The sequence below is a fragment of the Lontra canadensis genome, unplaced genomic scaffold (genome assembly GCF_010015895.1).
Source record: "Lontra canadensis isolate GAN:19392208 unplaced genomic scaffold, GSC_riverotter_1.0 scaffold50, whole genome shotgun sequence".
Classification (NCBI taxonomy): domain Eukaryota; kingdom Metazoa; phylum Chordata; class Mammalia; order Carnivora; family Mustelidae; genus Lontra; species Lontra canadensis.
The window spans coordinates 2314663-2341383 of record NW_022631044.1 but is presented as its reverse complement, the minus strand read 5'-3'; the positions used below and the strand labels follow the sequence as shown (position 1 = coordinate 2341383).

Sequence of the window (26721 nt, the reverse complement as noted above, 5' to 3'; positions counted from 1 at the left end):
TAGCGTAGGCTGGCCGGGCGGTGGCGAAGGCGGCGGTGGCGGCCGGCATGGGCGATGGGGGCGCCGAGCGCGACCGCGGTCCCGCACGCCGGGAGTCGCACGGCGGCCGCGGCGGGGACCGAGGCGGAGCGGAGGACTCGGGTACCGATGCCAGCCGCCGGAACCCCAGGGAAATTGCAGGGACCTCTGCTTCTAGCCCCGCGGGCTCCAGGGAGAGCGGCGCGGACAGCGACGGCCACCCCGGGCTCGGTGAGGCAGACCACTGCCGCCGCATCCTGGTGCGAGGTAAGCGGACAGCTCGCGGTCCTGGCTCGCCGGATTCCCGCCCCCCGCCCCGCTCTTCTGCTGCCTCCACCTCCCAATTCATGTACTCAGCCCGTCAGTCATCACTCAGTCATTCATTCAGCTAGTATTATTCTGAGCGTCCATTGTGTGCTGAACGTTGAGCTGAGTGCAGGGGACAAAGCGGCGAACGGGACCAAAGAGATCCCCGTGTCACTGCCTTACATTTCTCAGCCTCTCGGGCCGGCCGCTCACCCTAGGCCCATCCCAGCCGCTGACGGTGGCGGGGGCACGGGCGCGAGCGCGGGATGCCGAGAGCCGGTCCCCGCCCCGCGTCCCAAACGGCGGGTGCGGAGAAAAGCGTCACGAGCGCTCAGCGGGGTCAGGACAAGGAGGGACCAGCGTCCGGAACCCCGGGAGGAAAAGGCCGGCGCTCCGCTCAGAGACCAGGCGCTTCCTCGCCGCCTGGCCAGCCTGGTTTCTCATTCCCAGCGACGCAGACCGCACCGGTTGCTCGCGGGAGAGGGCACCCGGGCACGGAGCGCGGGGTGCGCGGCGCTTGCCCGCCTGGGCTTCGCTCTTTCGGCTCCCACTTCCTCGCGGCGCCCGGGCCCAGCCGGCTCTCGCTGCGGCCTTCTCCCGGCCTGGCCTTTCGCGGCTCTCGCTTTCTCCTTCGCCCTCCTCTCTTCTTTCCTGGCCTTTTCTCTCTGCCGAGCGCTCCCCAGCCCTCTTTTCCTACAAGCGCTTCTGGACTGCGCCCGAGTACCCGGCTCCTCCTGGCCTCCTCGCTTCGAGGCCGAGACTTCCCAGACCCCTAAAGCGAGCCTCACGGGAAGCTGCAGGCTCAGCTTTCGCCGGATCGGGGCCTCGCCCAGAGAGATGGGAGGAGAAAGGGAATTCCGGGGTCTCCCCGTCAGCCTGTCCCTAGGCCTCGGCCAGAGCCTGAGGTCTGTTTCCCCCAGCATCTCGGAGCGCGGGCACCGGCAGACCGAGCGCCCAGAAGAGGCCACACGCCTCTAAAGGCTCCCCCCCAGGCCTCCTCCAACTCCCTAGCCCGGCTTCCTCCCGCGGCCCTTTTACTGCCTCTCCTTCCTGAGCGCCCTCTTGCAAGCGGCTAGGCTTTACGAGGCCACCGGCCAGAACTGATTTCCCTGGCCATCAGGTCCTGGGGAAGGGAAACCAGCTTGCTGCTGGCCCCAGAACACTCCAGCGCCAGGATCCCGAGTTGGTCTGATCTGACCTAGGCCACCCACACACAGACCGGGGCACCTTGGCCTGGTTTTGCACATTTTCCCCACAGCCACTGGGTTTGAGTGGCTCTGGGAATGGGGGACAGGGCTAGTGTTGAGCATGGAGGCAGCCCAGTGTAAAGTCAACTGATAGACTGTCTTGTACACAGACTCAACGGCCCTGGTCTGAAAACACTCCTGGTGTCAGGTGTGGTCCCCTAGAGATGGGGCACTAAGCGCTGTTCTGAGGGAAGGCTCAGGCTGAGGCAGTTACAGGACTGGGTATGAGGGGGGTCCCCACCCAGCAGCAATTCCAGCAGGTGTGTGGACCTTTTGGGTACCTGGGGTTAAATTGGATCCCTCTCATAGACTGTAGGATGTCCTGAATACAAGATATCAGCAGCCAGCTTGGAGTTCCATTGAGAAAATCTTCAAGGCTTCCGGAAATGAAGAAATCAGCCCTTTAAGCCCACCCTCCCAGATTAAGACACTCAAGTCCCTGGCTGCGACACTCACCACTTCATACATTATCTGTGGGTATTTGTGAGTTCCAGACCATCGTGAGTTCTATGCCACCTATCATCCCTTCCACTCTACTAACTCTGCATGTAGAACAAATAAATTCTGTGTACAGATGGCCAGTTTAATAATTCCCAGTTGTAAACTCATAGAAGGTAGGAGTGTGGTAGCATGGAGGCCACCCACGCTAGGAGCAGTCCACAGCGGGACAGAGATGAACACCCCTTCAACACACACAGACTGTATGTGGAATAGCTTGTGTGCATTGTCAGGAGATATGTTTTTATAAATGCATGTGTGCACATACAGCAATGCATTATATTGGTATAATATAAAAAGAAAGAAAGAAAAGGTACATAAGGTCCTCATAAATCCCTCTGCCCTTTCTCATTTAATGAAAAAAAGGTTATTTCAGGCCTGAGATACCTGGCGTGTCATTTAACCCTAATTGCTCCCTAGCCAGGGTCACCTGCATCCCTTCTGGCCCCACCCGGGCTCAGGGTAGAGGCTCTAACAGATGAAAAGCCTGGCGTCAGGATGAATGTTCCTCCAGTGTGCTTTAAGTAACAAACGCATTTTGCCCTTGACCTCCCAGGACATAGCCTCCCAAAGTACTCTTGGAGGAAATCATAAAAAGGTAGAAAGGGAGGTGTTTGCCTTCACAGATCATTAGGTTGCTGATGGGGTGATAGTTCTGGGAAGGAACCCCACTTCCTCTGGGTCTTAGCACTTCTTTCTGTTTCTTTCAGTCCTGATCTCTTGAGGGGAGTTCCAAGGCACAGGGGGATAGAAGGAAAGTGTGTGTACTGGAGTTAAATGAAGTTGGGTTGGAATACCAGCCTTAGAGCCCTTTAAATTTAAGCCAGTTTCTTTGTCGCTCTGTGCCTCATCTTCCTCATTGTACATAGAAACCCACAGCTGTCACCTTGAAAGTCAGGGCTAAATATCAGAGGTGATGTCTATAAAATTGCAAACGCCCAGCAGGATCTCCAAAAATATTCTGTTGAGCGAAAGGGGGTTGCTCTGAGGTCACCCACAAACCACTCAGGGAATGGGCCTCCTTCCTCAGAAGCTTCCTCCAGCTCAGCTCAACCCCGCTATCGGGGACTTGATGTCTTTTTGCCTTGGCAAAATGCTGTGCCTGCGTTGGGAGGTGAGCAGCCAAGGGGCTGAGAGCTGTGGAAAGGAAGATTAGTGCCACCTTGCAGACCACGAAGTGTAGCCTTCCCCCAATCCCCTTCAAGAACCCTCACTCCACCAGTTGTTCAAGTTCCCTGCTGCCTCGGCGAAATGTAGGTTAGGGAGCCAGGGAGGCGCACCTTGCTGCATCCCCACCTCAAAATGGAGGCCGCCTCAAGCCACACACGGACACAAACAAGGCCACAAAGATGACAGGGGAGTGTGCACAACAGGCATGTCTGCGCACACCCCCCCCGCCCCGTGTACACAGCCAGGCTCCTACGAGATGAGACAGCCCCGCACGCCACCACACCTCTGCGTGCACAGCCCGTTGGTCGGTGAGGAGCATGGATGGGGGATCCTTTTGTTTTATACTTGGAAACGGCGCGCCAACCATGAGCTGGAGGCAGTCAGACAGACCGCCTCCCAGCCTCGGCTCTCACCGCACGGGGCGGACCAGATGTAATGGCCTTTTCGCTGGACCTGGGACACCGGCAGTTGGAAGATGAGGACCAACTCTCACCCGAAACTTCCAGCAACCTCACAATCTTTGTTCACGTCCACACACTCAGATGTGCCTGAGTGATTCCCAGATTAATCCGGATGCAAATTCAACAACCCTTCTGGGTAGAGCCGGCAGGGTTGCCTGCTAGTGTCACCGACTTCTGTGAATAATGGTCAGCACCGCTACCTGCTCCCCTGAAGGGGTCCCTTAGGCCAATGGGTGCCAACACCCCATTCTGGTTGCATCCTCTGTCCTCCGCTCAATGTGAGCACCTTGGCTCCAGGTGAAACAGGATCAAGCTGCCCCCCAGAGCACTCCCCTTCTGTGAGAAGCGGAGAACCCCCCTCCTCATTTCTACACACCTCTGGCGGCAGGAGGACAGGAAAAAATTAGGGACCCCATGACTGAGTGAACAGCTGACCCGCCCACCACCACCCACTTGCTGAAATGCTTTCACCTGGGAGCTTGATGGATGCAAGAAAACCCAGGAAGAACAGGGCCTCAAGCACCATCTAGCAATTCTCGCTGTGGATGTGGGTGTGGGGAAGGGAGGCACTGAATTTAGTGGAATCCGTGCCCACTGCCCATCTGGGGGCAGTGCTGCTGTGTTCCAGAACGCGGAACCTCCAAACACGTAAACGGGCTGCACGATGGCCTGCACCAGGCAGGCCCTGGCTGCCAGACTCATCCGAAGACGCTGGGCAAGAGGCCAAGGCCTCTGGGGCTTGAGCTGAGAGCGGCCTGGGTGGGTGGGGGAACAGACTCCCCCCTCCTGCAGTCAGATCTGGGCTCAGCTTCCCTTCGAATCTGCTCGCTTTCTGCTTGGATTTACAAAAGCCACCGGACGTACATTGGCTCAGCCCTGACCTTGCAGGCCTCACCCTACACGTCGCAGCAGCTCCACAAGGCACACCTGCCCACTTGCCCAGCGGGCATTTGGACAACCGAGAAGGTGGGGCAGATTGTTGTATGTAAATGAGCACGGGATTGTGAGTCCCAGCTCTTGGGCCGTTGGTGGATCTCAGGCCCCTGGCCTCAATCAGAGTGTGTGAATACGCGCGATTACCCAGGCCCAGGCCCCAGGCAGCAGTCGAAAGGTTTAATGGTTCATACAGGGCCTGCACTTTGGAATGCTGGTTTTATATGTAATTTTTAGTTTGGGGGCTTGTGTGGTTGTATTAGGTTTTTTTTTTTTTTTCTTTCCTTGGGATTGTTTTTGTTCTGTTTGTTACGTTTTTCCTTTTGCTTTGTTTGTTTTGGCAGAAGGACCCGCATTCTCCTCAAGGGTCTAGAGCAGGTGCTATCCTTTTGGTCTTTATTTTCCCCTTTACACACATGCCGCCTCCCCCAACACACACACAGAAGCAGTCCCGGCAACCGAATGTGTCCTCTCATTGATGTGTTTTGCGTGCAGTTTGCATTTTTAGGGAACTCTGCCAGGCTCCTTGTGTTTCATGCTGTATTTGTTGTTCTGGGTGGTAGATTGGGCTCTAGTGCCCGTGGACCCACTGCCACATCGCCTGGGTGTGTGCCACACCCACGTGCAAACACACACATACACACACCTGCAGGGTTAGAGCTTCTAGGTGCTCCCCTACCCTCCGCGCCTCTATCTCCCACCTCCACCCCTTCACCCTGCAGAGCAAGGAGCCTGGGACAGTTGAGCGAGTACTTGCACCGGAGGGGAGGGAGGGGACTGTGGGGGGTGTGTGTCCTTGGGCTGGTATAGGTAGATGGTTGGCTCTTGTTGGGGACATTGGCCCATTGTGCACCATCTATAGGGAGAGGGAGCCTTTATGGGTCCTGTTGGCTCTAGGCCATTTCCTCAATTACCTTGGACTGAGCCTGGGGCTATAGTGGCCCTGAGCTCCTTCCCTATATCTCTTTGATTTGCATGGGGGGGCACAGGAAGCATATTAATTATACTTCTATTTCCTGTTTGCTTAATATAAAATAAAGATTGGCCTGGGGCGCCTGGGTAAGGCAGTTGGTTAAGCATCCCAGTTTTGTTTTCTGCTCAGGTCCTCATCTTAGGGTCACTAGACTGAGCCGTGTTTTGGGTTCCCGGCTCAGCGCAGTCTGCTGGAAACTCTTGTCTCCCACTCCCTCTCCTCCTCCTCCCGCCCTCCCTCTGCAGCGCTCTCTCTAAAAATAAATAAATCTTAAAAAAGAAAATAAAGATTGACCTCACTCCTTGTTAAGCTGTTAGGGTTACACGGCGTGTATTCGCCCCACCCCCACCAGTTCCCTACCCCAATTTGAGAAACTCTGATCAAGGACACCGAGGCAGGGTGGGCCTGCCTCTGAATCCCTGAGAGCTGGGCGGTCTCCCCCACCCATCCAGGAGGGAGGTTGGAGGGCCTGAGGGTGCCAGGGTGGCCTCGAACAATGCAAAAAGGGCAAGACAGGACAGCACCAGGACGGGATCTGGTCTACAAAGCAGTAGAGTGGACAGAAAGCCAGGGCCTGGAGCGCAGGGGTGGGTGGGGATGGGACTGGGTCGGGTCTTAGGTGCTAGCTGGGGCCCCGCAAAGGCCCTTCGAACCATTTCTCTCCCAGGTTCTCCTGCGGTCTTGCCTTTCACTTGTTGATTCTTTTCACAAACATCAGTGAATACCTACTAATGCCAGACCCAGGTGCTAGCGCTCAGCTTCCCAAACATGAGACTGTCTCAGACACTTGGAAGTGCGGGGTTCCTGACCCGCCCACCCTAGAGGTGGCGGGGAAGCGAGGCCTGAGCGAAATTCCAGGGAGGCAGGTGCTGGGATCACGGAAGAGGTCACCGCGCCGTCCAAATCCACCATCTCCCCGGATTTGTTCCTAGCACACAATACACAGTATTTGTGTAGTGAATGAAAGGAGACAAAAAAGCAGTCAACGTCGCCTATTTCTTTAGGTAGAAGACTGCAACGCCGTCCCCGGGAGCAACGTTCATTCTGAGACGACATCCTCATTTTTTTTGACGTTACAATACCGTTTCTTTTATGAAACCATGATGGTGCCAGAACCCAGAATAATTGTTAAAACATAAAATTACCAATGCCAAAAAAAAAAAATTACCAATGCCATATTTTTAGAATTTTGTGCAGCCCTCTACTTTGCGAACCACCGAAATGTAAAACGTGGAAAACCTCGAATATGTTTCTTTGACTCATCGCTGGGTCTCCAGGGCCGGTGCGGGGTGGGGGGAGGCTAGAGTCCGGTCCCTGCCGGAGCAGGGTGTCGTGCCAGGCGCAGGACGGTGAGATCGGTAGTAAGTCTCCCGCTTCTCTGCGGCTGTTAGTGCGAGACTCGGCGCGCAAAGCCAGCCGTGGGTGAGAAAGCAATACCTAGGTACATCCGCGCCCCCCACCCCCTCCGCGCTCAGTTCACAGGCCTCCAGCCAGCCGCTGGCGCTGCGCATCTCTGGGTGACCAAAGCCGGCGTGTGGGGCGGGTTTCGCTCCTGCTGCCGCCCAGCGCGGCGGCACGTGAGGCTGCGGGCAGCCGGGGCCGGGCTCCAGGGCCACACTCACACCGAGAAGGGCCGGCGGAGGATTGCATTCCAAAAAGCAATAGGGACTCCGCGTAAGCAAAACAAAGCCTGGAGCGGCTGAAGGCTCCCCCAGATGGCCACAGTTCGCAGTTCCAGGTGCGTCCTTCCAGATTCTTCCACTCTCGCAAACAAACGTTGAAAAAGTGGAATCGTCTTACAGAAGGTGTTTGGCAACTTACCTTTTTAAATACATTTAATCCGCAGGGGTCATCTTTTCGGGTCAACCATTTCGCGCTGTCCCGTGACGGAACCAGAAGGATCCCTCCGGCTGGGGAAAGCCCAACTTCTCCCAACCGCTGAAGGGATGTTCCACTTGTTGTTTTTCCCCAACAGAAACACCGTGCAATAAAGTCCCAGGGCGCGGGGCTTTGCGCCCTTGAGTATTTCCGTGAGATAAATTCCTGGCAGTGGGACTGCAGTACCAAAAAAAAAAAAAAAAAAAAGTTTACGCACAGCACAATTTTTTAAAAACGTGTTTTTGTTTGATTCCAAAAGAGTAACTAACTCCTGTGATTTGGAACTTCACAACGTGGTGGCGGTGTTTTACGGACGCCGGGAAGACTCTCTCCCATCCCCGCCCTCCGTCTTCCCGTTCCCACCCGGCTCTAAGACAATGATTTTTACTTTCTCATTTGTCCTTCCAAAACCATTTCATGCTTATGCAAGTCAGGGCCCCTATTTTATTTTTTCATGCATTTATTTGTTTATTTATTTATTTATACCCATATGGTGACATTTCCATATTTTTCAGCACCTTGCTATTTTTCACTTACCCATATATTTTGGGATGTGAGGAATTTCTCGTCAGTTTTTTCCCAGATGCATAATATTCCATTTATATGGACTGGGTGGGCCATAATATATGTTGCATAACCCATGTCCTATTGGTGGGCATATAGCTTTGTTCTCATATGTTGCTATTATATACAATGCTGCAATAAATGAACTGGTTCTCGGTCATTTCTACTTGTGTAGATATGTGTCTAGGGAAGTTCCTAAAGGCAGATTACTGGGTGTGTTTGTAATTTGGAAGATAATGCCAAATTGCCTTCCGTCTGTATACCACCCCACTCCCCACCCACCCCCACCCAAGCTCCAGCTCCAGCAACAATGCCTGAAAGTGCTTCCATCTCCAAATATATATATATATATATATATATGTATATATATATATTTTAAAGATTTTGTTTTCTTTATTTGACAGATCACAAGTAGGCAGAGAGGCGGGCGGGGAGGTGGGCGGGGGCGGGGGTGGGGGAGGAAGCAGGCTCCCCGCTGAGCAGAGTACCCAATGCTAGGCTTGATCCCAGGACCCTGAGATGTGACCTGAGCCAAAGGTAGAGGTTTAACCCACTGAGCCACCCAGGCGCCCCTGTATTGCCAAATCTTGCCACCACAGTTTGTATTGTATATCTTGATAGATACTAATTGTTCTTTGCAATTTATACCCTCATATTGTCATCTTGTTCTTTGTAGTTTCTATCCTCATCTTTTCCCTCTGCCCATATTGGGCATTACGCATCTTTTTTACCTTTGTCAATGGTATAGGTGTTAAGTAGTGCCTCATTGGCATTCTAATTTTTATTTCATTTATTATTAGTGAAGCTAACTATCTTTTCATATTTACTGACCAGTATATTTCTTCCGGTGTTATCTATTAACTCATTTCTTTTGGCCACTTTTAATTTTCAGATATTCCTTTCTGTGCTGATGGGTAGAAACTCAGCATTAAGGATAGTAGCTAATTGCTTTCAATATGTGTTGCAGTTTTATTTAAGTTTATAATTTCCTTCTGATGTCTTTTATTTTCTGATGGATAAAATAACCTTCCAATGATAAAACCAACCGTGCTGTTTTGCTAGATCATGTATAAGTGGAAACTTCTTCATTTTTCCCCAATAAAGCATGTATACTCCCAGGATATCACCTTTCAAATTTTCTCTACTAATTGAAAAATATAAAGATGTAAGTGATATATTACAAGAGTAGGAATTGTTTTTGCAAATTTTTTTCCATTTTATAAACATTTGTAGACACCTTGCGTCTAGAACTGTCTTGTTCTTTGTAACAGCTGCATGATATTCCATTCTTCAGATATAATTAATTTAGCCAGTCTTCTATTGATGGATAGTTAGGTTGGTTCTACTTTTCCACTACTACACACAATGTGTCAGTGAGCATCTTTGTATCCTAATTTGGACAGATGATTTTTTTTTAAAGTCCCATTCATGAGACAATCTGAAAAATGTGGAAATGTGTAGGACTTTTTTATGTTAAGGAATGATAGGTAATGTTTTTGGTTGTGACAGTAGTACTGTGGTTGTTTTTTGGAAGGAAGTCTTTCTTAGAGATACACAGAGAAATATTTCTGGATGAAATGATATGATGTCTGAGATTTGCTTAAAATTATGAGGACAGAGAAGAAACAGGATTGCTTCTGAATTTATAATCGTTGCAGTTGGGGAATAGGTACATCAGAGCTTTACTATTCTCTCCAATTTTGTGTATGTTTGAAATTTCTCATAATAAAATGTTTAACATAATAAGCATTATTTCACATGTATCATATTTAAATTGTGATAAGTATTTCCAAAATTCATACCAAAAATTTATACTCCCAGCAATTGTGTATAAATGTGCCATTTTCCTCATTCTTCCAACCCAGGTATACTGAGTCTTAGAGTGAAGTTTTATCAAGTGGAAAAAAAGTATTTTTATTAGCATTTTTAATTACTAGTGAGTTAAGCATGTATTCATATACTTAGTCCTCATTTTAATTTCCTCTTCTGTGAATTTTTTATTCATGTGCTTAGCTATTTCTGTGTTTATTATTTTCTTATAGTTGTGAACGCTATTTTTCTTTTTTTTTTTTTAAGATTTTATTTATTTATTCAACAGAGAGAGATCACAAGTAGGCAGATAGGCAGGCAGAGAGAGAGAGGAGGAAGCAGCCTCCCCACCAAGGAGAGAGCCCGATGCGGGGCTCGATCCCAGGACCCTGGGATCATGACCTGAACCGAAGGCAGAGGCTTTAACCCTCTGAGCCACCCAGGCGCCCCTGTGAACGCTATTTTTCTACTAAAGAAATAATCCCTTTTCCTGTGACATGTGTTGCAAATACGCCCAAATCTCTTCCTTTTTAAAAAATTTTCTGTGAGGTTTTTTTTTTTTTTTTTTCTGAACTCAAATTTAAATTGTGATCATATCTAATGGTCCTTTCTCTTGGGTCATTTAGTTCTGTTAGAAAGTTCTTGTGGAACCGAAGGTAAAACTCAATTTTGTTACAATAGTCTTTGCAACAAACCAAACAAAAATGTATGCAAGGTAAGATTAGGGAAAATTTTTCCTCCCTGACCAGCTTCCGATTCTGAACAGCGAACAAAAGAGAGGTGTTTATCCTGCGGACTTGAGCCTATGTAGGAACAAGCATACACACACACACACACACACACACACACACACAGTGTAGTCTTACTTTTTGCTCTTTGTAAAAATAGGTTTGTACATACTTGCTGTTTTTGTAAAGTAGCATGTAAGGGGCATCCATCCAGACTGGTATATGGGGATGTACCTCATTCTTGTTAACGTCTGCATAAAAGCCAAAGGCATGACTAATATTGTGATTTTGTTAACAATATTTCTACTGATAAACATTGAACCTTTTCCTTTATTTTTTCTCTTAAAAACCATGCCCTAGTGAGTCTGTCTTTATCAAAGTGTATCAATATTTCTCTGGCATAGAAACCTCTATCAAATTTCTAGGACAGTGGAATTATTGCAGTTTTAATTTAGCTAGGTATTGTGAAATTGCACTCTACAAATATTCTTATAAAAACGGAGCTTGAACGAGCCTATATTCCCCTCATTTTTGCCAGCACATTTCCCCCAGGCTGATAGATAAAATATGGCGTCTGGAAAAAGAAAAAGCTGTATCTCATTTGCTGTTCTAACTTCCGTTTTCTCTGATTCCCTCTGAGGTTGAGTATTTTTTCATAGTTATTAGGCACTTGCATTTCTTCTTCTCTGAATAAACCTTTCATAAAATTTGCTCAGTTTCCCACCGCTGGACTTTACTCCTCAGTCTCTAGAAGCTGTTTGTACCAGACATTAGGACTCTGCTATGCAGGTATTATGAATATTTTCTCCTAATCTGTTTTTCGTCTTTTAAATGTCTTGCCCTGTAAAAGCTTTAATTTCTGGGTACTCAAATTTGTCCTTTATTTTCCTTTTAAAAAATTGTATTTTTCTTCAATTTTTAGAGCTTATTTTTATATGAAGATTTTCATCTATCTTGTGTTTATTTTTGCACACAGTGTGAGATGAATTACTTTATTCCAAATAATGAGCTAATTGTCCAAAAGCCAGGTCTTTTTTTTTTTTTTTAAGATTTTGTTTATTTATTTGACAGAGAGAGAGATCACAAGTAGGCATAGCGGGGAAGCAGGCTCCCCGCTGAGTAGAGAGTCCACATATGGGGCTCAATCCCAGGACCCCGAGACCATGACCCGAACCAAAGGCAGAGGCTTGACTCACTGAGCCACCCAGGCACCCCAAAAGCCAGGTCTTTAATAATCTTATCTTTCCTCCCTCTAACCTGAAATGTCTTCTTTTATTTTTTTAAGATTTTATTTATTTGACAGAAAGAGAGACAGTGAGAGAGGAAACACAAGCAGAGGCAGAGGGAGAGGGAGAAACAGGCTTCCCGCTGAGTAGGGAGCCCAATGCTGGGCTTGCCCAGGCCCTGGGATCATGACCTGAGCCAAAGGCAGGCGTTTAACAACTAAGCCATACAGGCATCCCTGAAATGTCTTCTTTATAAAAATCCTCATATATGCATGGATTTGCTTCCAGATTCTTGTGCCGGCACCATACCATTTTAGTTGCTGTAGATTTGTAATATGTTCTACTGGGGGGGGTGGGTAAAGCAAGCATTTTTGCCTCATTCTTTCACATTGTTTCCTCACTATTCTTCCATTTTTAATTTTCCCAATAAACTCGAAGATGAATTTTCCATAAGGAACTTTTATAATAATCACCTTGTAGATTAAGGCAGGAAGGACCTTGTCACACTTTAAAATCGGCACATTACCAGCTCATCATGCAAAGGAACTACCTGGGTGCTGGGGGTTGAAATCAGGAAGGGCTCTGTGGGCATCTACTGGGAGAGGGACCAGGAGTGGGTAATATTTGGTCCTAGAGGTCAGGGACATTGGCTAGCCATTATTAGTCAGAGATGACCACCTCCCCCAAGGCAAAGTCTCCTTGGACAGGATCACCCTCTCCCATCCCCCTAGGACTCACGCCTCTTTGAGGAGACCGGAAAGGCAGCAAGCCTCGGGGGTGCATTTTCATCCTAACAAGTCCCTACCCACAAGGAGGCCCTGGAATTAAAGCTGTCCCTCTTTCTAGGTGCTTCCCCCAAACTCCACCCAGAAAAGGAAAAATTCAGGGAAGGGGGCTGTGTCCAGGGGGCTAGGTTTTGCCTCCGAGACAACCCCAAATCTTAGAGTTTGAATAAAACACAAGTGTACTTTTCACTCTCATGATAAGTGCATCACAAGTAGGCTCAGGCTCAGTTTGGTACTCAGAGATCCAGGCTGATGACCGGCCGTCTTGACTCCTATTTCCAGGACCATCCCAGTGAGAGGGAAGGGCCATGGCAGATTATGAACCAGTTTTGTTTTGTTTTTTAAAGATTTTATTTATTTGAAACAGAAAGAGAGATCACAAGTATGCAGAGAGGCAGGCATAGAGAGAGAGAGGAGAAAGCAGGCTCCCCGCTGAGCTGAGCAGAGAGCCCGATGCGGGCCTCGATCCCAGGAGCCTGAGATCATGACCTGAGCCGAAGGCAGAGGCTTAACCCACTGAGCCACCCAGGCGCCCTATGAACCAGTTTTTAAAGTGTCCACCAGAAGGTGACCTTTTCTTTTCTTTTTGGCTAAAGTCAGTCATATAGTTGTATCTAATTTCAAAGTGCAGAAAATTAGTGCAACCCTACCATGTGCTGGGGAGGGGTTGGAAACACTGGTGAACAACATTCATAATTTATCCATTAACTTAACTTTGATTAGTAGCTTTCTCTGTTATAGCTAAAGTAGCAACTACACACACACACACACACGCACGCACATACACACTATGGTTATTGGGTTTTGGTAATTTGGAGAGGGTCAGCAATATCCTCTTATCTTGTTTTATTGTCATCCTAGCATTTGTCATTACATACGTACTCATTTTTAAAGTTTATTGTTTTTCTCTGTCCACAGTACAAGGTCTAAGGAAACAAGGACCTTGTTTCTTTTGCTCATTTCTATATCTCCAGACCTTGGAATAGTATTTGGTACATAGTAGGTGCTCATTAAATATGTATTGAATGGTTGGATATGAAGATGTGTTTCGTTTACTTAAGTGGGATATTACTGCATATGTTATTCTGTAACTTTGTTTCACTTAATGTCAGTTCATGTAAATACTTTGTCCTTCTTTTAAATTGCTGCACTCTATTTTGTAGTATGAATTACCATCATTTGTTCAGTCATTTCCCTTGTGGGGAACCTTGAGGTTGCTTTCAGATTTTCAAAATTTTGAACAAAGCTGTAGCAAACATCCTTACATATACTTTGGAGCACTTGAATGTATGCTTTTCTGGATAAATACTTACTAAAATAAAATGCTGGGGCAAAAGTTACGTGTGTCTTATGCAGCCTAAAAAGGTGGTGACAGTTTACAGTCCTACCAACGTTAAATGGGAGTGTGGCACCTCCTACAGTTCATCATTGATTTATTAACCATTCATTAATGTCCTTCCAGTCCTATGGGAGACAAATGATTTTCCATCGTGTGAATTTGCAGCATCCTGATTTCTGTGAAGCTGTCTCATTTTTATGTTTATTGGTCATTTGGTATCTTTTTCTCTAAATGGCCCAGATAAATTATTTGACCATTTTTCAGTTTAGACTATTTGCTTTTTTAAAAAATTGTTTATTATTGCATTATAGATAATTTCTTTACCTTTTTAAAAAGTTTTTTTCTTCAATTTTAAAAAAATATTTTATCTTGGTAAAATTTGTGCTTTTGTCCTACAAAAGGCATTAGCTTTAATATAGTCGGCTATATCCTTTGTCTTTCCTTTACAGCTCTAGTTTTATATCTTTTTTTTAAAAGATTTTATTTATTTGACAGAGAGAGACACAGTGAGAGAGGAAACACAAGCAAGGGGAGCGGCAGAGAGGGAGAAGCAGGCTTCCTGCTGAGCAGGGAGCCCGATGCGGGCCTTGACCCCAGGACCCTGGGATCATGACCTGAGCCCAAGGCAGACACTTAACGCCTGAGCCATCCAGGTGCCCCTTCTCCCAAAAGTGACATTTTGCATATCTATAAAACATTATCAAGGGGTGCCTGGTTGGCTCAGTTGATATCCCATGGATTAGCTGTACCCCTGTTTGCTTAACCACTCACCTGCTGAGGGACATTCAGTGGCATGTTTCCATGGGGGTGGTTATTACAAATAAAGCCGCTGTGAACATTCATGTATGGATTTTGCCATGAACCTAAGATTTTGTTTCTCTAGGATAAGTGCCAGAAATGTGGTCACTGGGTTTTATGGTAATATATATTCAAACCTTTAAGAAAGTTCCAGGTCATTTTCCAGCATGGCTGTACCAGGTATGTTCCCACTGGCAGTGCCTGAGAGATTGAGTTTCTCTGCATCCTCCCAGCCTTGACACTCTCAGAATTTTTTATTTTAGCTATTCTAATTTGTATCTCTTGTGATTTTAACTTGCCTTTCCCTACCGGCTTGCGATGTTGGGTATCTTTTCCTATGCTTATTTTTATGGCCCATTTTGATATCTGGTGGGCAAGGTGCCTATAATTCCTGCCTTCCCTGACCCTGAGAGGAAGAGCTGACTTTGTCTGTTCCCTGAGGCAGGAATGCTTGTCTCGGCTCTTCTACAAGAAGGAAAGGACAGGGGACATGTGTGATTTGACCCTAGTGGTCAGGAACACAGGCTCAGGTGGTCTCCAGAGGCTCACTGAGGAGACGTGAAGCTGCCAGCACCACATATGACAGCGCCACTCTTCCTCCAGTCTACACCCCCTAAAACACTTTTAATAAAATCAAGGCCTTTGGAGATGGAGTTACTTGGGTGTCGTGACAAAGTTCTGAGACAGGTCTCGTAATTGGAAATAACAGGACTTGAACAAAGAGGACCCAGTCAACGGGGTCACAAATACTACCTCCCCACCTTTTCGGAATGTAGAAAGTACCAGGAAGAGCCAGTCTCCTAGATCATACGGTGGAGGATCCGGGGGCAGCGGGTCAGATTTACCCTCTAGGGCAGAGATTCTAGAAGCAGAATCCAGAGTGGTGAGGCTCACAGGAGTCCCCTGCCAGACAGCACATCCCAAACTCAGGTCCTTTCCTATACCCCTGACCAAAGTTGTTTTTTTTTTCTTTTTCTGTACCCAAGACCAGAGTTCTCTTCATTATAACCTATCCACTGAATCATTATGTGTTACCAAAAGATGGTCTTCATAAGATAAAGTGAGGGTATTTATACAGCTGATGGAATAGTGTCCGTGCGGCCTCAGCTAAGTTACTTAAAATGTGTTCCTCCACTTCCCTATCTGTAAAATGGGACTAATAAATAGTTCAGCTCCACTGAGACATTGGGAGGGTTTGGGTGCGTAGAACAGTGCCTGGCCCAGAGCAAACATGGCAGAGGTGTCTGCTTTTATTACGCCTAAAACATGAGCAGCCCCGCCATATGCTTCTAGAGGGAGAACATAGATTGTCTCTGCCCCTATAATTAAAGCTGAGGTATATATAAGCAAGCCCCCCTTCCAATTCATATTTTACTTTTGCTGCACATTTAGTTGTTGTTTCTCAGTTCTTTGAGTGGGAATATCTAGTGAACGTAAGCTGCAGGGATTTCAGCCACTCTTGAGGAGGCTTCAAAATATTGGAGACCCTGTGCACAGATGGCGTTGGTTTAGGACCCAGGAGGGTGGTCCTGTTGCTCAGAACTAGGTACAAGGGGAGTGGTAGAAATCTCGTCCCTGGAAGGCACTGCAGCAGCTTGATGTGGTGGCGGTGGTTCTTCGGCTCTTTCCTGGGGATCCCAGCTCCTTAGGCTGCCCCCCACCCCACACTGGCTAGCTTCTTCATGGACCCCAGGAGGGTCTGTGGACTGAGTGTTCCCCTATGCATGCACATGCCAGCACAGGGCTCAGGACCCGGCCCTGGATGCCTCCTCCAGTAAGCCTTACCTGAGTGATCAGGCCCGGTTCTAACCCATCCTTTCCTCTGCACTTGAGGACTTGGTATATCTCTGTCCATTTGTCCTTCTGCTCTGCCGAGGGAACAGAATCCTGGCTGAGTCAGAGTGAATCCTTTCTGCCCAGTCTATGGTAGAGGACTTGAAATTTGTAATGAGGCCCGTTCACATATATTTGCCCGATAGATACAACATACTACATTGGATGATGAAGGAAGCTCAGCCCAGAGAGGGTAAGCCACTTGTCAGACACCACAGAGCCAGACCCAGGCGGAAGAGCTCCCCATTAGATCACACTGCCTCTTGTGAAGATGATTGTTGGTGGCCTAACTCCTTACCTGGTGAACTAACTGGCCTCTTTTAATGGCCCCTGCAGATGCCAAGGGGACCATCCGGGAGATTGTCCTGCCTAAGGGCCTGGACCTGGACCGGCCCAAGCGGACCCGCACGTCCTTCACGGCCGAGCAGCTCTACCGCCTGGAAATGGAGTTCCAGCGCTGCCAGTATGTGGTGGGCCGGGAGCGCACTGAGCTGGCCCGCCAGCTGAACCTCTCCGAGACCCAGGTAAGCCGGCAGGGCCAGGCCGCTCCACCCCCGGCCTGCAGCCTGGGGACTTTGTGGGGTGTGAGGCCTTGTGGGCTGCTACTGGGAGACCCAGCTTGGGAGGACTTTGGACATGTATCAGGGAAAAGCTGAGAGTTAGAGGTAAACCAGAGCAGTAAATACAGTGGGAACAAGAGAGCGCTGGCGTAGGCCCACAGGGGGCCTTCTGAATGCATCTGCCACTTTGGGGTGGGATATGAGAAAGAGCCAGAGAAATAGGAAGGAGGGGGCTCCAGGATGCAGGGAGTAAATCAGGGGGTGTTGGTGCCAGATGGACCTTGCAGGAAAGGAGCGGGAGGGGTTGGCTTGCCAGGAGCAAAGATTCCAGGAAGAGAAGAAACATCAAAGAGCTGAGTTGGGGACTTATTCCCCCATTCTGGGCCATCCCCTTGCCCCCCTCCATACATACTCTCCATACACACCCTTTATCCCACTGTGCCTCAGAAGTTCTTGCTGGAGAGAAGGAGTCTGAACACCCCCTTCACCCAGGAAGGGCTTAGCATTTTAACAATAATAAGCTTGACCGGAAGGAAAACCTTTTGTAAAGTCAGTGTGCATTCTGTGGGAATGGAGGCATTTCAAGCTGTAACAGATGCATGATAACAATAATGGTAATAATACCACTGAGGACCTGCTGTGCCCAGGAGCTCCTCTGTGGGCTCTGCTTAGAGTAATTCACCAAGTCCTCCCAGCAACCCAGTGCAGTTAAGTCATGGGTGGCTGCTGTCCTGCGAGCCTGGGCCATCTCCACCTGGACCTGTTTTCTTGCAGCTGCCAGTCGCAGAGCCCCGAACCACCCGGCTGATGGCCCCGGGCAACAGGGACCCTCGCCCCAGCTATGCTCAGTACAGAGGCTGGCAAGCCAGACTCTGCCAGACAGAGGGCTGCAGTGGCTGCGCCAGGCCAGAGCTCCTGGAGCGAAATGAGGCAGAGAGTCACCCCTCCATACTTGCCCCTCCCTATCCTAACTGCCCTCTGCCTGGCCTCGCTTTGCCCGCACACTATACCTGGAAACTTTGCTCCTTCTCCATCCTCATCCTTCCCCTGCTCTGACCCCTAGACACCATAGTGTACCTGCGCTTGATGGTTGAGGCCAAACCCCTCCTCTTCCAGGAAGACTTCCATAAGACCTCCACCTGAGAGACCCTTCCATATGGCATGTAGCGTGTGTGTGTGTGTGTGTGTGTGTGTGTGTGTGTGTGTTGGGCACTAGCTAGCATACACTTCTGGGGGACAAGAATGTGTTTGAAAGCCACATCTCCTTTTCAGGTCTCTTTGGGGAGCTCAGCACACAGCTGGGCAAACAGAGACCCCCACCCCCACCCCAGGGAATCCTCAACTTACTGACTCTTGCTTACTCCCCTCCTTTCTCTTTCCCCAGCCCCAGGCCTTGTAGGTCCTATAAGGCACAGCTGACCTTTACCGGGACCTCTGTACCAGGCTCTGAGTACTCGAGGTGTCCTAACTCCTGTCGTCCTCCCCACGACCTTGTGGGAGGGGAGGGAGGTTTTTCTTCAGATTGTACTTCTGACGCCCAGTGTGTGGTGTTTCCCAACACCAAGAGCAACCAGTTCTCCCATTTCTCCCACCAACTGGGTGTCAAACTAGTCAATTCAGTTCTGACGCAGACTCCTGCAGTGAGCACAGACGCCACCAGGTAAGGCTCAGTCCCACAGGACAGTCTCCTATCTGGTGCCAGGTGCAAGGCCCCCCTGGGCCACCTGTACTTCTGACTGGTCAGCTGGAAAATTGGGGGTTCCCACATCTCCCTTCTTGGGTTTGGCGGTGTGTTGGAATGGCTGGCAGAACTCAGGAAAACATTTTACTTCCATGTACAGTCTTATTGTAAAGGATAGAACTCAGAAATATCCCAGTTTGGGGCAGGGGAGAGAGACAGCCAAAAGAGATCCATAGAGCAAGCTGTTGGGGTGGGGGTGTTCGAGGAGATTCTGTACAGTTTCTGGGTGTGCCAGACCCCAAGACTCCCACATGCTTATCAACCCAGAAGCTCTCAGAATCCTTACTGTTCAAGAGTCTTTATAACCCAGCCCTCTCCCCTTCCTGGAGGGCAGGAGTGGGGACTCCAAACCTTTAATCATGCGGGGGGTATCTTTCTGGGACCAGTGCTGCTACCTGAAACTGTGCAGGGCCCACCCTGAAGTCACCTTGTTAGCATAATCTCAGATGTGGCTTAAAGGGACCCGTTATCAATGATAAAAGACACTCCTATCACTCAAGGAATTCCAAGGGTTTTAGGGGCTCCCTATCTAGAACCAGGGACAAAGGTCAAATATGTACACTTTTTAAATACCAGAAGAGGCCTTTATTATTTCTGCTTTAAAGAGAGGGGAACTGAGGCACAAAGAAATTAAATAACACGTTCAAAGTTTAAGGCAGGCATATTTGGGGAACATGGTTGGCTCAGTCAGTAGAGAATGCGACTCTTGATCTCGGGGTCTTAAGTTCAAGGCCCACACTGGATATAGAGATTACTTAAAAATAAAATATTTTAGGGGCACTTGGGTGGGTCATTTGGTTAGCATCAACTCTTGATCTCATCTCAGGTATTGATCTCAGGGTCATGAGTTCAAGCCCAGCGTGGAGCCTACTTAAGAAAAAAAATCTTGAAGAAAAATAAAGATCAAGTAGGCACATACATTCATTAGTTCAACTAATCTTTACAAAAAGATGGCTTTATGGGCAGTACTATCCCCATTTCAGGAAACTCAGAGAGGTTAGTAACTTGCTCTAGGTTATATAGCTAAAATTCAGTGGAATTCTCCATATATTCACCCATACCTCTGTTCAAAAATATTACTGAATACTTACTACATACAGGTACTGTTCTCGGCACTGGAAACGTAGCCCAGAGCAAAACAGACCAGGCACCTAGCCTCATAGCAGCTTCCATTCTGCAGAGACAGATAGCATTTATTTATTTATTTATTTATTTAGTAAAAGATTTTATTTATTTATTTGATAGAGATCACAAGTAGCCAGAGAGGCAGGCAGAGAGAGAGGAAGGGAAGCAGACTCCCTGCTGAGCAGAGCAGATCCCAGGACCCTGGGATCATGACCCAAACCATAGACAGAGACTTTAACCCACTGAGCCACCCAGACGCCCTGACAGATAGCATTTAAAGAGTGATGAGTGCTATGAGGCAGATAAAACATGATAAAATAGAGACTAGAAATCTTTCCTTAGGGTCATCAGGGAAAGCTTCTTTGAGGAGATGGGCTGAGGTGTGAATGACAGAAAGGAGACAGCCAGAGGAAGAGCCAGAGAAGAGGAGTCAAGACTCAGAGTAAACTGGCAAGACCTGGAACTAGCATAGAATGTTCTGGAAGTGTCAGAAGACCAGTGTGGCTGGAGTTGGAGGGTAATAGGGAAAGTAGGTAGGGCAGAGCAGATAGTGTTTAGAGGCCATAGTGAGGTGTTGAAGAGAGGACTGGCATTTTACAGAGATCACTCTGACATCTGGAGAATGCGGATGAGAGGGCAAGGTGGGGCCACTGCCATGTTGTGTCAAGCTCTGGGTGATGGTGAAGGAGAGAAGTGAACTGATCTGAGACGTACTCTGATTTGGAGATAGAGCCTGTTAGGACTTGCTCATCATGAATTATGTGCACTGGGCAAGGGAGAGAGAAGTGGTTGGGACTGGAACAGGTGTATGTGGAAAAATGGTCACATATGCCACATCCCACATGGACAAGTTGAGAAAGCCGGGGAGGAGCAGGACAGTGGGAGAAGAATCTAGAGTTCTGTTTTGGATCAGTTCAGTCTGAGATCCAAGTGGAAATGTCAGGAAGATATGTCTGAGTTTTCTCAGGGGGTTGATGTTCTCTGATTTACCTAACGGTCTTGGTCTGGGTTCTTCTGGGGGAAAGGATAAGAGATTCCTTCAAGTGTGCTCAAATGATAGATGGACTTCTAAGGGATGAAACAGGAGGCACAGTCTTGTGGAAATCCAAGAATAGGAACCATGGTGTAGCAGGCCTAGTAGAGAGTGGAAGCTGAAGGTCATTTTGGACCCGAGGGCTTCAATGCCAAGTACAGCCTTGCCCTCTGGAGCTCCCAGCTATGCCCCCAACTGCTCTCCAAGTGACTGCCTCTGTCCACTTCTCTTCCTCCTGCCAACCAGCATCTTTGCCCTCTTCCTGGTTATCAGGAGGGTCCTAATTCAGGCAGAGAGAGCATGGGCTTACTCAGGGCCCGTTCTCATTCCCTATCTCCTCCTTAATCTCTATATGCCAGGTAAGTTGTCTGCACTTTTAATGAGAGCCCCCTTATAGGACCTGGTGGGCAGAACAGTGAAGCCTTCCCTCCCCACCGCCTACAGAGTTCTGCAGGCTGAGGCATTCTTCAGATGTAGGGACAATGAACGAGGCAGGACACAACTGACCTCTGGCCCTGGCCTTGCCGAGACCCTGAAGGCTGGAGAGCAGGTGGGGGTCTCAGAAAGAGCTATTTCTTGGAACCATCAGAATCACCTCCCCCCAGCTCCCCAGAGCGGCATGTGCTCTTCTCCACATCAGAGAACTAGGGTGGTCCCACTTAGCCCAGTTCTCGCTGTGTTTAGAAACCTCCTGATACACCTCGTGCCCATGCTTCATTTCAAAGAGAATATATGGTGCTTGGTTAAACCAGTGTTTCTCAAAGTGTGGTCTGCAGACCACCTTTGTGGAGAACCCCTGAGGTTCTCATTAAAATGCAGATTCCTGGCTCAGATTCCATACTCAGCCCACAGGTTCCAAGTCAGAATTTCTAGGGAAGACCTAACAACCTCTGTATTTTTCAACTGTTGTGGTACCACACTGCTGGGAAGACTTAAGCATCTGCCAGACACTTTACTGAATCCACTAGTATTAGCTCATTGAGTTATCACAGCAAACCTATGAGGAAGCATTATTACAATCCCATTTTACAGATAAGGAAACTGAGGACCAGAGAGTTTAAGTAACTTGCCCCATGCCATTCTCACTAATCAAGGAGAGGCCGGAGTTGAATCCAGGTCTGTCTGACCCCAAGATCTTCACTGTCTTGTTTGCTACTTCTACCAAAACATCTACTGTCTTGTAACTCTTACCAACCTGTCCATTTTCCCTGCTACTGGCATCTGAGAGCTAAGTGGGTGAGTTTTAGGTATTCCTGTTTCCTTAGCACCTGGCAATGCTGGGCTGGATGCTTGCTGTTTATGTGTTGTATGAATGAATGACTAGAGGCAGAGCTGGAAACAAGAAAAGAAGACATGGCTGTGGAGAAAAGGAAGGTGGGAGGCTGGCTCCAAGACCCCCGTCACTCGGCTGACCTGGGAGACTTTTTCAAGGCCAGGGCCCCAGACAGGCTGGAAGCTGAAGACAAAGGGCCACGTCCCAATACTGACTTGGTCATCCCTTAGCTCGGATAAGAGCAGCTCTGGCTCCTCGACAGTTACCTCAGCCCCATACCCATCACCTCTGCCCCAGATCACTTCATCCGGAACCGCAGAGTAGGGGGTACTTTCCAGGTTACAAAAACCAGGGCCGTCGCAGATACGCAAGTACTGTTAATAGGTTTGGGCTCACAGTCACAGGAAGCAGCCTCTTCTTTTTTTTTTTTTTTTTTAAAGATTTATTTATTTATTTGACAGACAGAGATCACAAGTAGGCAGAGAGGTAGGCAAAGAGAGAGGGGGAAGCAGACTCCCCACTGAGCAGAGAACTGATGTGGGGCTCAATCCTAGGACCCTGAGATCATGACCTGAGCCAAAGGCAGAGCTTTGACCCACTGAGCCAGCCAGGCACCCCAGGAGGCAGCCTCTTAAAGACCAATGCCATTTCCAAATCCACAGTGAGGCTTGGGGTTTAAGGCCAACCATGAGCCCAGAAAGGGGGACAGATGATCTCCCAGAAAACACCTCCCTAATCCTGGCAGCCGGCTAGAAACCACTCCCCTCCCCTCGTGTGCCACTCACTGACTTACTGACTTACTGACTCACCGTGTGGTCCCTTGCGGGTAAGAGGGCCCCAAGGATTCCCTGAGTTCCAGGGGAACCAGGAGAAGGAGGAGGCAGGATGGCAGCCTGCAGGGAGACACAGCAGGGCACCAAGAAAGCAAGGGGAGGCCAGCATCAGGAAGTATACTTGTGCACAGGATCCAGGCCCATCCAGTATGTCATCGAATTGGGCCATAAAGGACCTGTACCCAGATTTAACCCTGAGAGAGGGTGGCCCTGGTGGTGGAATTGAAAGTTTCCTTGAGGAAAGGGAGGGATGAGCCCAGAGGCTATGAGCCTGTCTCTTACTTGTTTGCTGAGCCTTACAAATTGGCCCTTTAGGGACTGTGGGACTGATGATAGGAAGTAGACAGGCCTGGTGCCTCGCCCCCACCTTTGCAGCCCCAGCATCTTCTACCCTAGTTCACACATCAGAATCACATCCAGAAAGTTTTTAAAAATAAGGATGCCTAGGCCTCACCCTGTAGAGATTCTGAGCTGGGATGAGGCATGGGCATCTGGTTTTGCTAGAAAATGACTCCAGGTAATCTCAGGGATTGACAGCCCCTGATGTGGCCCATAAGGGCCCAAGAAATGGGCATGCCAGACCCTAGCCCCTGCCCCCCCTTCCCTCTTCCCCAGGAGACTTCTGGACCTGGGGCCAGCCCACATGTCCCTCTCCCTGTTCCCCCCACCAACCCACCCAAGCTTTGTCATTCCTCACGGATCACATTCTTGTTACTGCCACTCCCTTTGCTGCCAGGAGTAGGTCAGTGCCACCCTCCCCCTGGACCCTCAGCTTCCCCAGGACAGGAATCCTGACTTCTGGGTCTGTCCTCTCCCCCTAGTTCAGAGCCAGGAGCTCCCATTCCGGGTAGGCCAGACACCATGCAGAGCCGTCTATATGGACTTCCTTATCTGATCCCTGCAACAGCCCAGGTATTTTTGTCCCCATTTTTGAGATGAGAAACTGAGCTGGGGCATTCTTGGGGTGGTACCTCGGTCCTACAAGAGCCACTTCCCCAAGGGTCTGGAGGGACCCTTTCCTGGAGTTCCAGGGAGTGACAAACTCAGGAAGGTTTTCTTTCCAGTGGCTTCCTTCAGCCATACTTAGTCGAATGCCCTTGACCTTCCCTTACTGCTATCTCCTTCACATGTCACCTCTTCAGAGAGGCCGTGTTTGCCACCCACTAAGTAATGAGCTAGTCCCCTCCCCTCTCTCTCCCCCTCCATCCTGCGGCCTTTTCCCAAACCAGTGTCTCCAAGTACGGTTCTCAGGTCTGGGGTCCCCCGCAAACTGTTCCCTGTCCAGGACGAGTTAGGTGCACAAAGGGAGAGTAAGTGTAATTCGTTTTAATTGTATTTGACAAAAACATTGGTCCACAACAGACTGGAAACTTTAAGGCGGTTCCTCAGCACGAATAATTTGAGGGACACTGCCCAAAGCCCTTCACGCCCCCTGACAATCACGCTGTTCTCATTTGCCCTTCTTCGTCTCTGGCTCTCCCTTGGTACTCTCTCCTCCACACCAAGGATTTGCTCTGCTTTCGTCCCTGCTCATTCTCCGCCCCCCACGTCGAGGACACCGCCCAGCAGGTAGTAGGCACTCAGTACATAGCCACAGAATGAATGATTGAGCGAATGAATGAATGAAGGAAGGAAGCCCTCAATCTCAAGTACATCCCATAACCTTCTGGTTATTTCTATCATTGAAACTCAATCCAGTCCAATTTAAAACACCAGACTCCTGTCTATTTCAGATCTCCTCTTCCTCTCCTTCCCGACTCAGAACAGGTCTGACTCAGAACAGGTCTGACTCACCATTGGGGGCGCTAGAGGGGTGGTTGCTCCTAGGAGATGGGTTCTCCAGGCATCGCCCCAGGGGGCCTCCACTGGGCCCTCATCCTCACCCAGCCAGCCCTCCCACTCCTGCCTCCTCTTTCTTGCCTCTGGGCTCCTTCCCTGGAGCCACAGGAGTGGCTGGCCTCCCTTACACCCTCGCAAAGCTGGAGTCCACCAGCAAGGCTACCCCATCCTTTTTCTCTTGTGCCCTCCTCTCTGTGCCCCCCCACCTTGTCCTGTGGGCCCACACTGCCCCCAGCCAGCTGCCAGCCTCCTGACTTCCAGGCCAGAAGCAAGCACAGCCTCTGCACTCCTGGGCTACAAATCTGGGTGCAGCCATGCTGGGTTGACAAGCGTTCCGGCTGGGGAAGGAGCGTCACTCTTCTCTCAGGTCCTTCCAGTCCCTACAAATGATTCTTCCATGCTCCTCGCCCTCTGTGAGGGGAACACCCTCTCCTTCTCACAGTGGGGAGGAAATCCTGGCACCATGAGCGCTGACCCTGAGCTTCGCTCCCAGCCTCCAGTTTCTTCTACAGACTAGAACGGGGCTCGGAGCACCAGGCCTTGGGTGGTGGGAGAGGCTGTTCCTGCCTCCTTTCCTAGACCTGGAGAAAGGGGCTCTCTCTGCCCTTTTTTTGGTGGCTGCACTTAGATGTGGAGGACTTGGCACCTCTTTGTCCCAAGGTTTGAGTGTGTGGCCCTTGGAAGCCCCCTTGGCAACCTTCTGTATGCTGTCACACCTGGTGTCGCGTTAGGAAGCCTGGCTGGCGGCCTTTATATGGCATGAGGGGGGAGGGGGCTGCTGAAAGGTTCACACAGATGGGGAAAGAAAGCTCCCTTCAGAGGCAGTGTGGGGGTCGAGACCAGGAGCAGTGGGAAGGTCCTCACACTTGGCAGCTGGTCCCTGCCTGGGACCCCATGCTTCCCCCGGCCCCTTCTCGGGCCATGCTCCTCCCTATAAGGTGAGCGCTCTGCGAGCCCACAGATGCTGCCTACTGGGAGTCTGTGTCCACCTTCTAGATCACACCGCATGTCCATGATCTGGTTCACCCCGAGCAGGCTGGTGTGGAAAGACCTCAGTGACATTCTGAATGCTCTTTTCCCCCCCTTTCGCTCCACCCTTGCTCCCCCACTCCCCACTCCCTTGCCCTCAATGTCTTCCCTCTCCTTCTCTCCTCCCACCTACCCCCTCCTTGCGTCACCTGTCCCCTCTCCCTTTCTGGCACCCCTCCCCACCCTCTGCCCCAAGGTAAAGGTCTGGTTCCAGAACCGCCGCACCAAGCAGAAGAAAGACCAGAGCAGAGACCTGGAGAAGCGGGCGTCCTCCTCGGCCTCTGAGGCCTTTGCCACCTCCAACATCCTGCGGCTGCTGGAGCAGGGCCGGCTGCTGTCCGTGCCCAGGGCCCCAAGCCTCCTGGCGCTGAACCCTGGCCCACTGGGCCCACCTGCCGGCCACAGGGCCACCTCACTGGGTGACCCCAGGAACTCCTCCCCGTGCCTCAACCCATTGACCTCAGCCTCGGCTTCGGCGTCCCCGCCACGGCCACCCCCTCCACCAGCACTCTGCTTTTCCATGGCTCCTCTCCTGGACCTGCCCGCCTGCTATGAACTCAGCTCCTCAGCCTTCGAGCCCTACAGTCGGCTGGAAAAGAGAGGAGGCAGCCCTGGAGGTGGCAAGAAAGCCAATTTTTAAGCCTCCACCACCCTGTGACACTGAGTCCCCAAGCACGGCACCGTCCCTGTCTGCCCTGACCCGTGGGCTGCCCGGAGCCCGG

The 26721-nt window shown here is 49.7% G+C and overlaps 1 protein-coding gene across 1 annotated transcript; it reads left to right on the top strand.

Annotated features, from left to right (window-relative positions):
* Positions 1–26721, top strand: VAX2 (ventral anterior homeobox 2). Its single transcript, XM_032873601.1, has 3 exons — positions 1–285; positions 16903–17090; positions 26196–26721. The coding sequence occupies exons 1-3, from the start codon at positions 48–50 to the stop codon at positions 26637–26639; spliced, it is 870 nt and encodes a 289-aa protein (XP_032729492.1). The 5' UTR covers positions 1–47; the 3' UTR covers positions 26640–26721.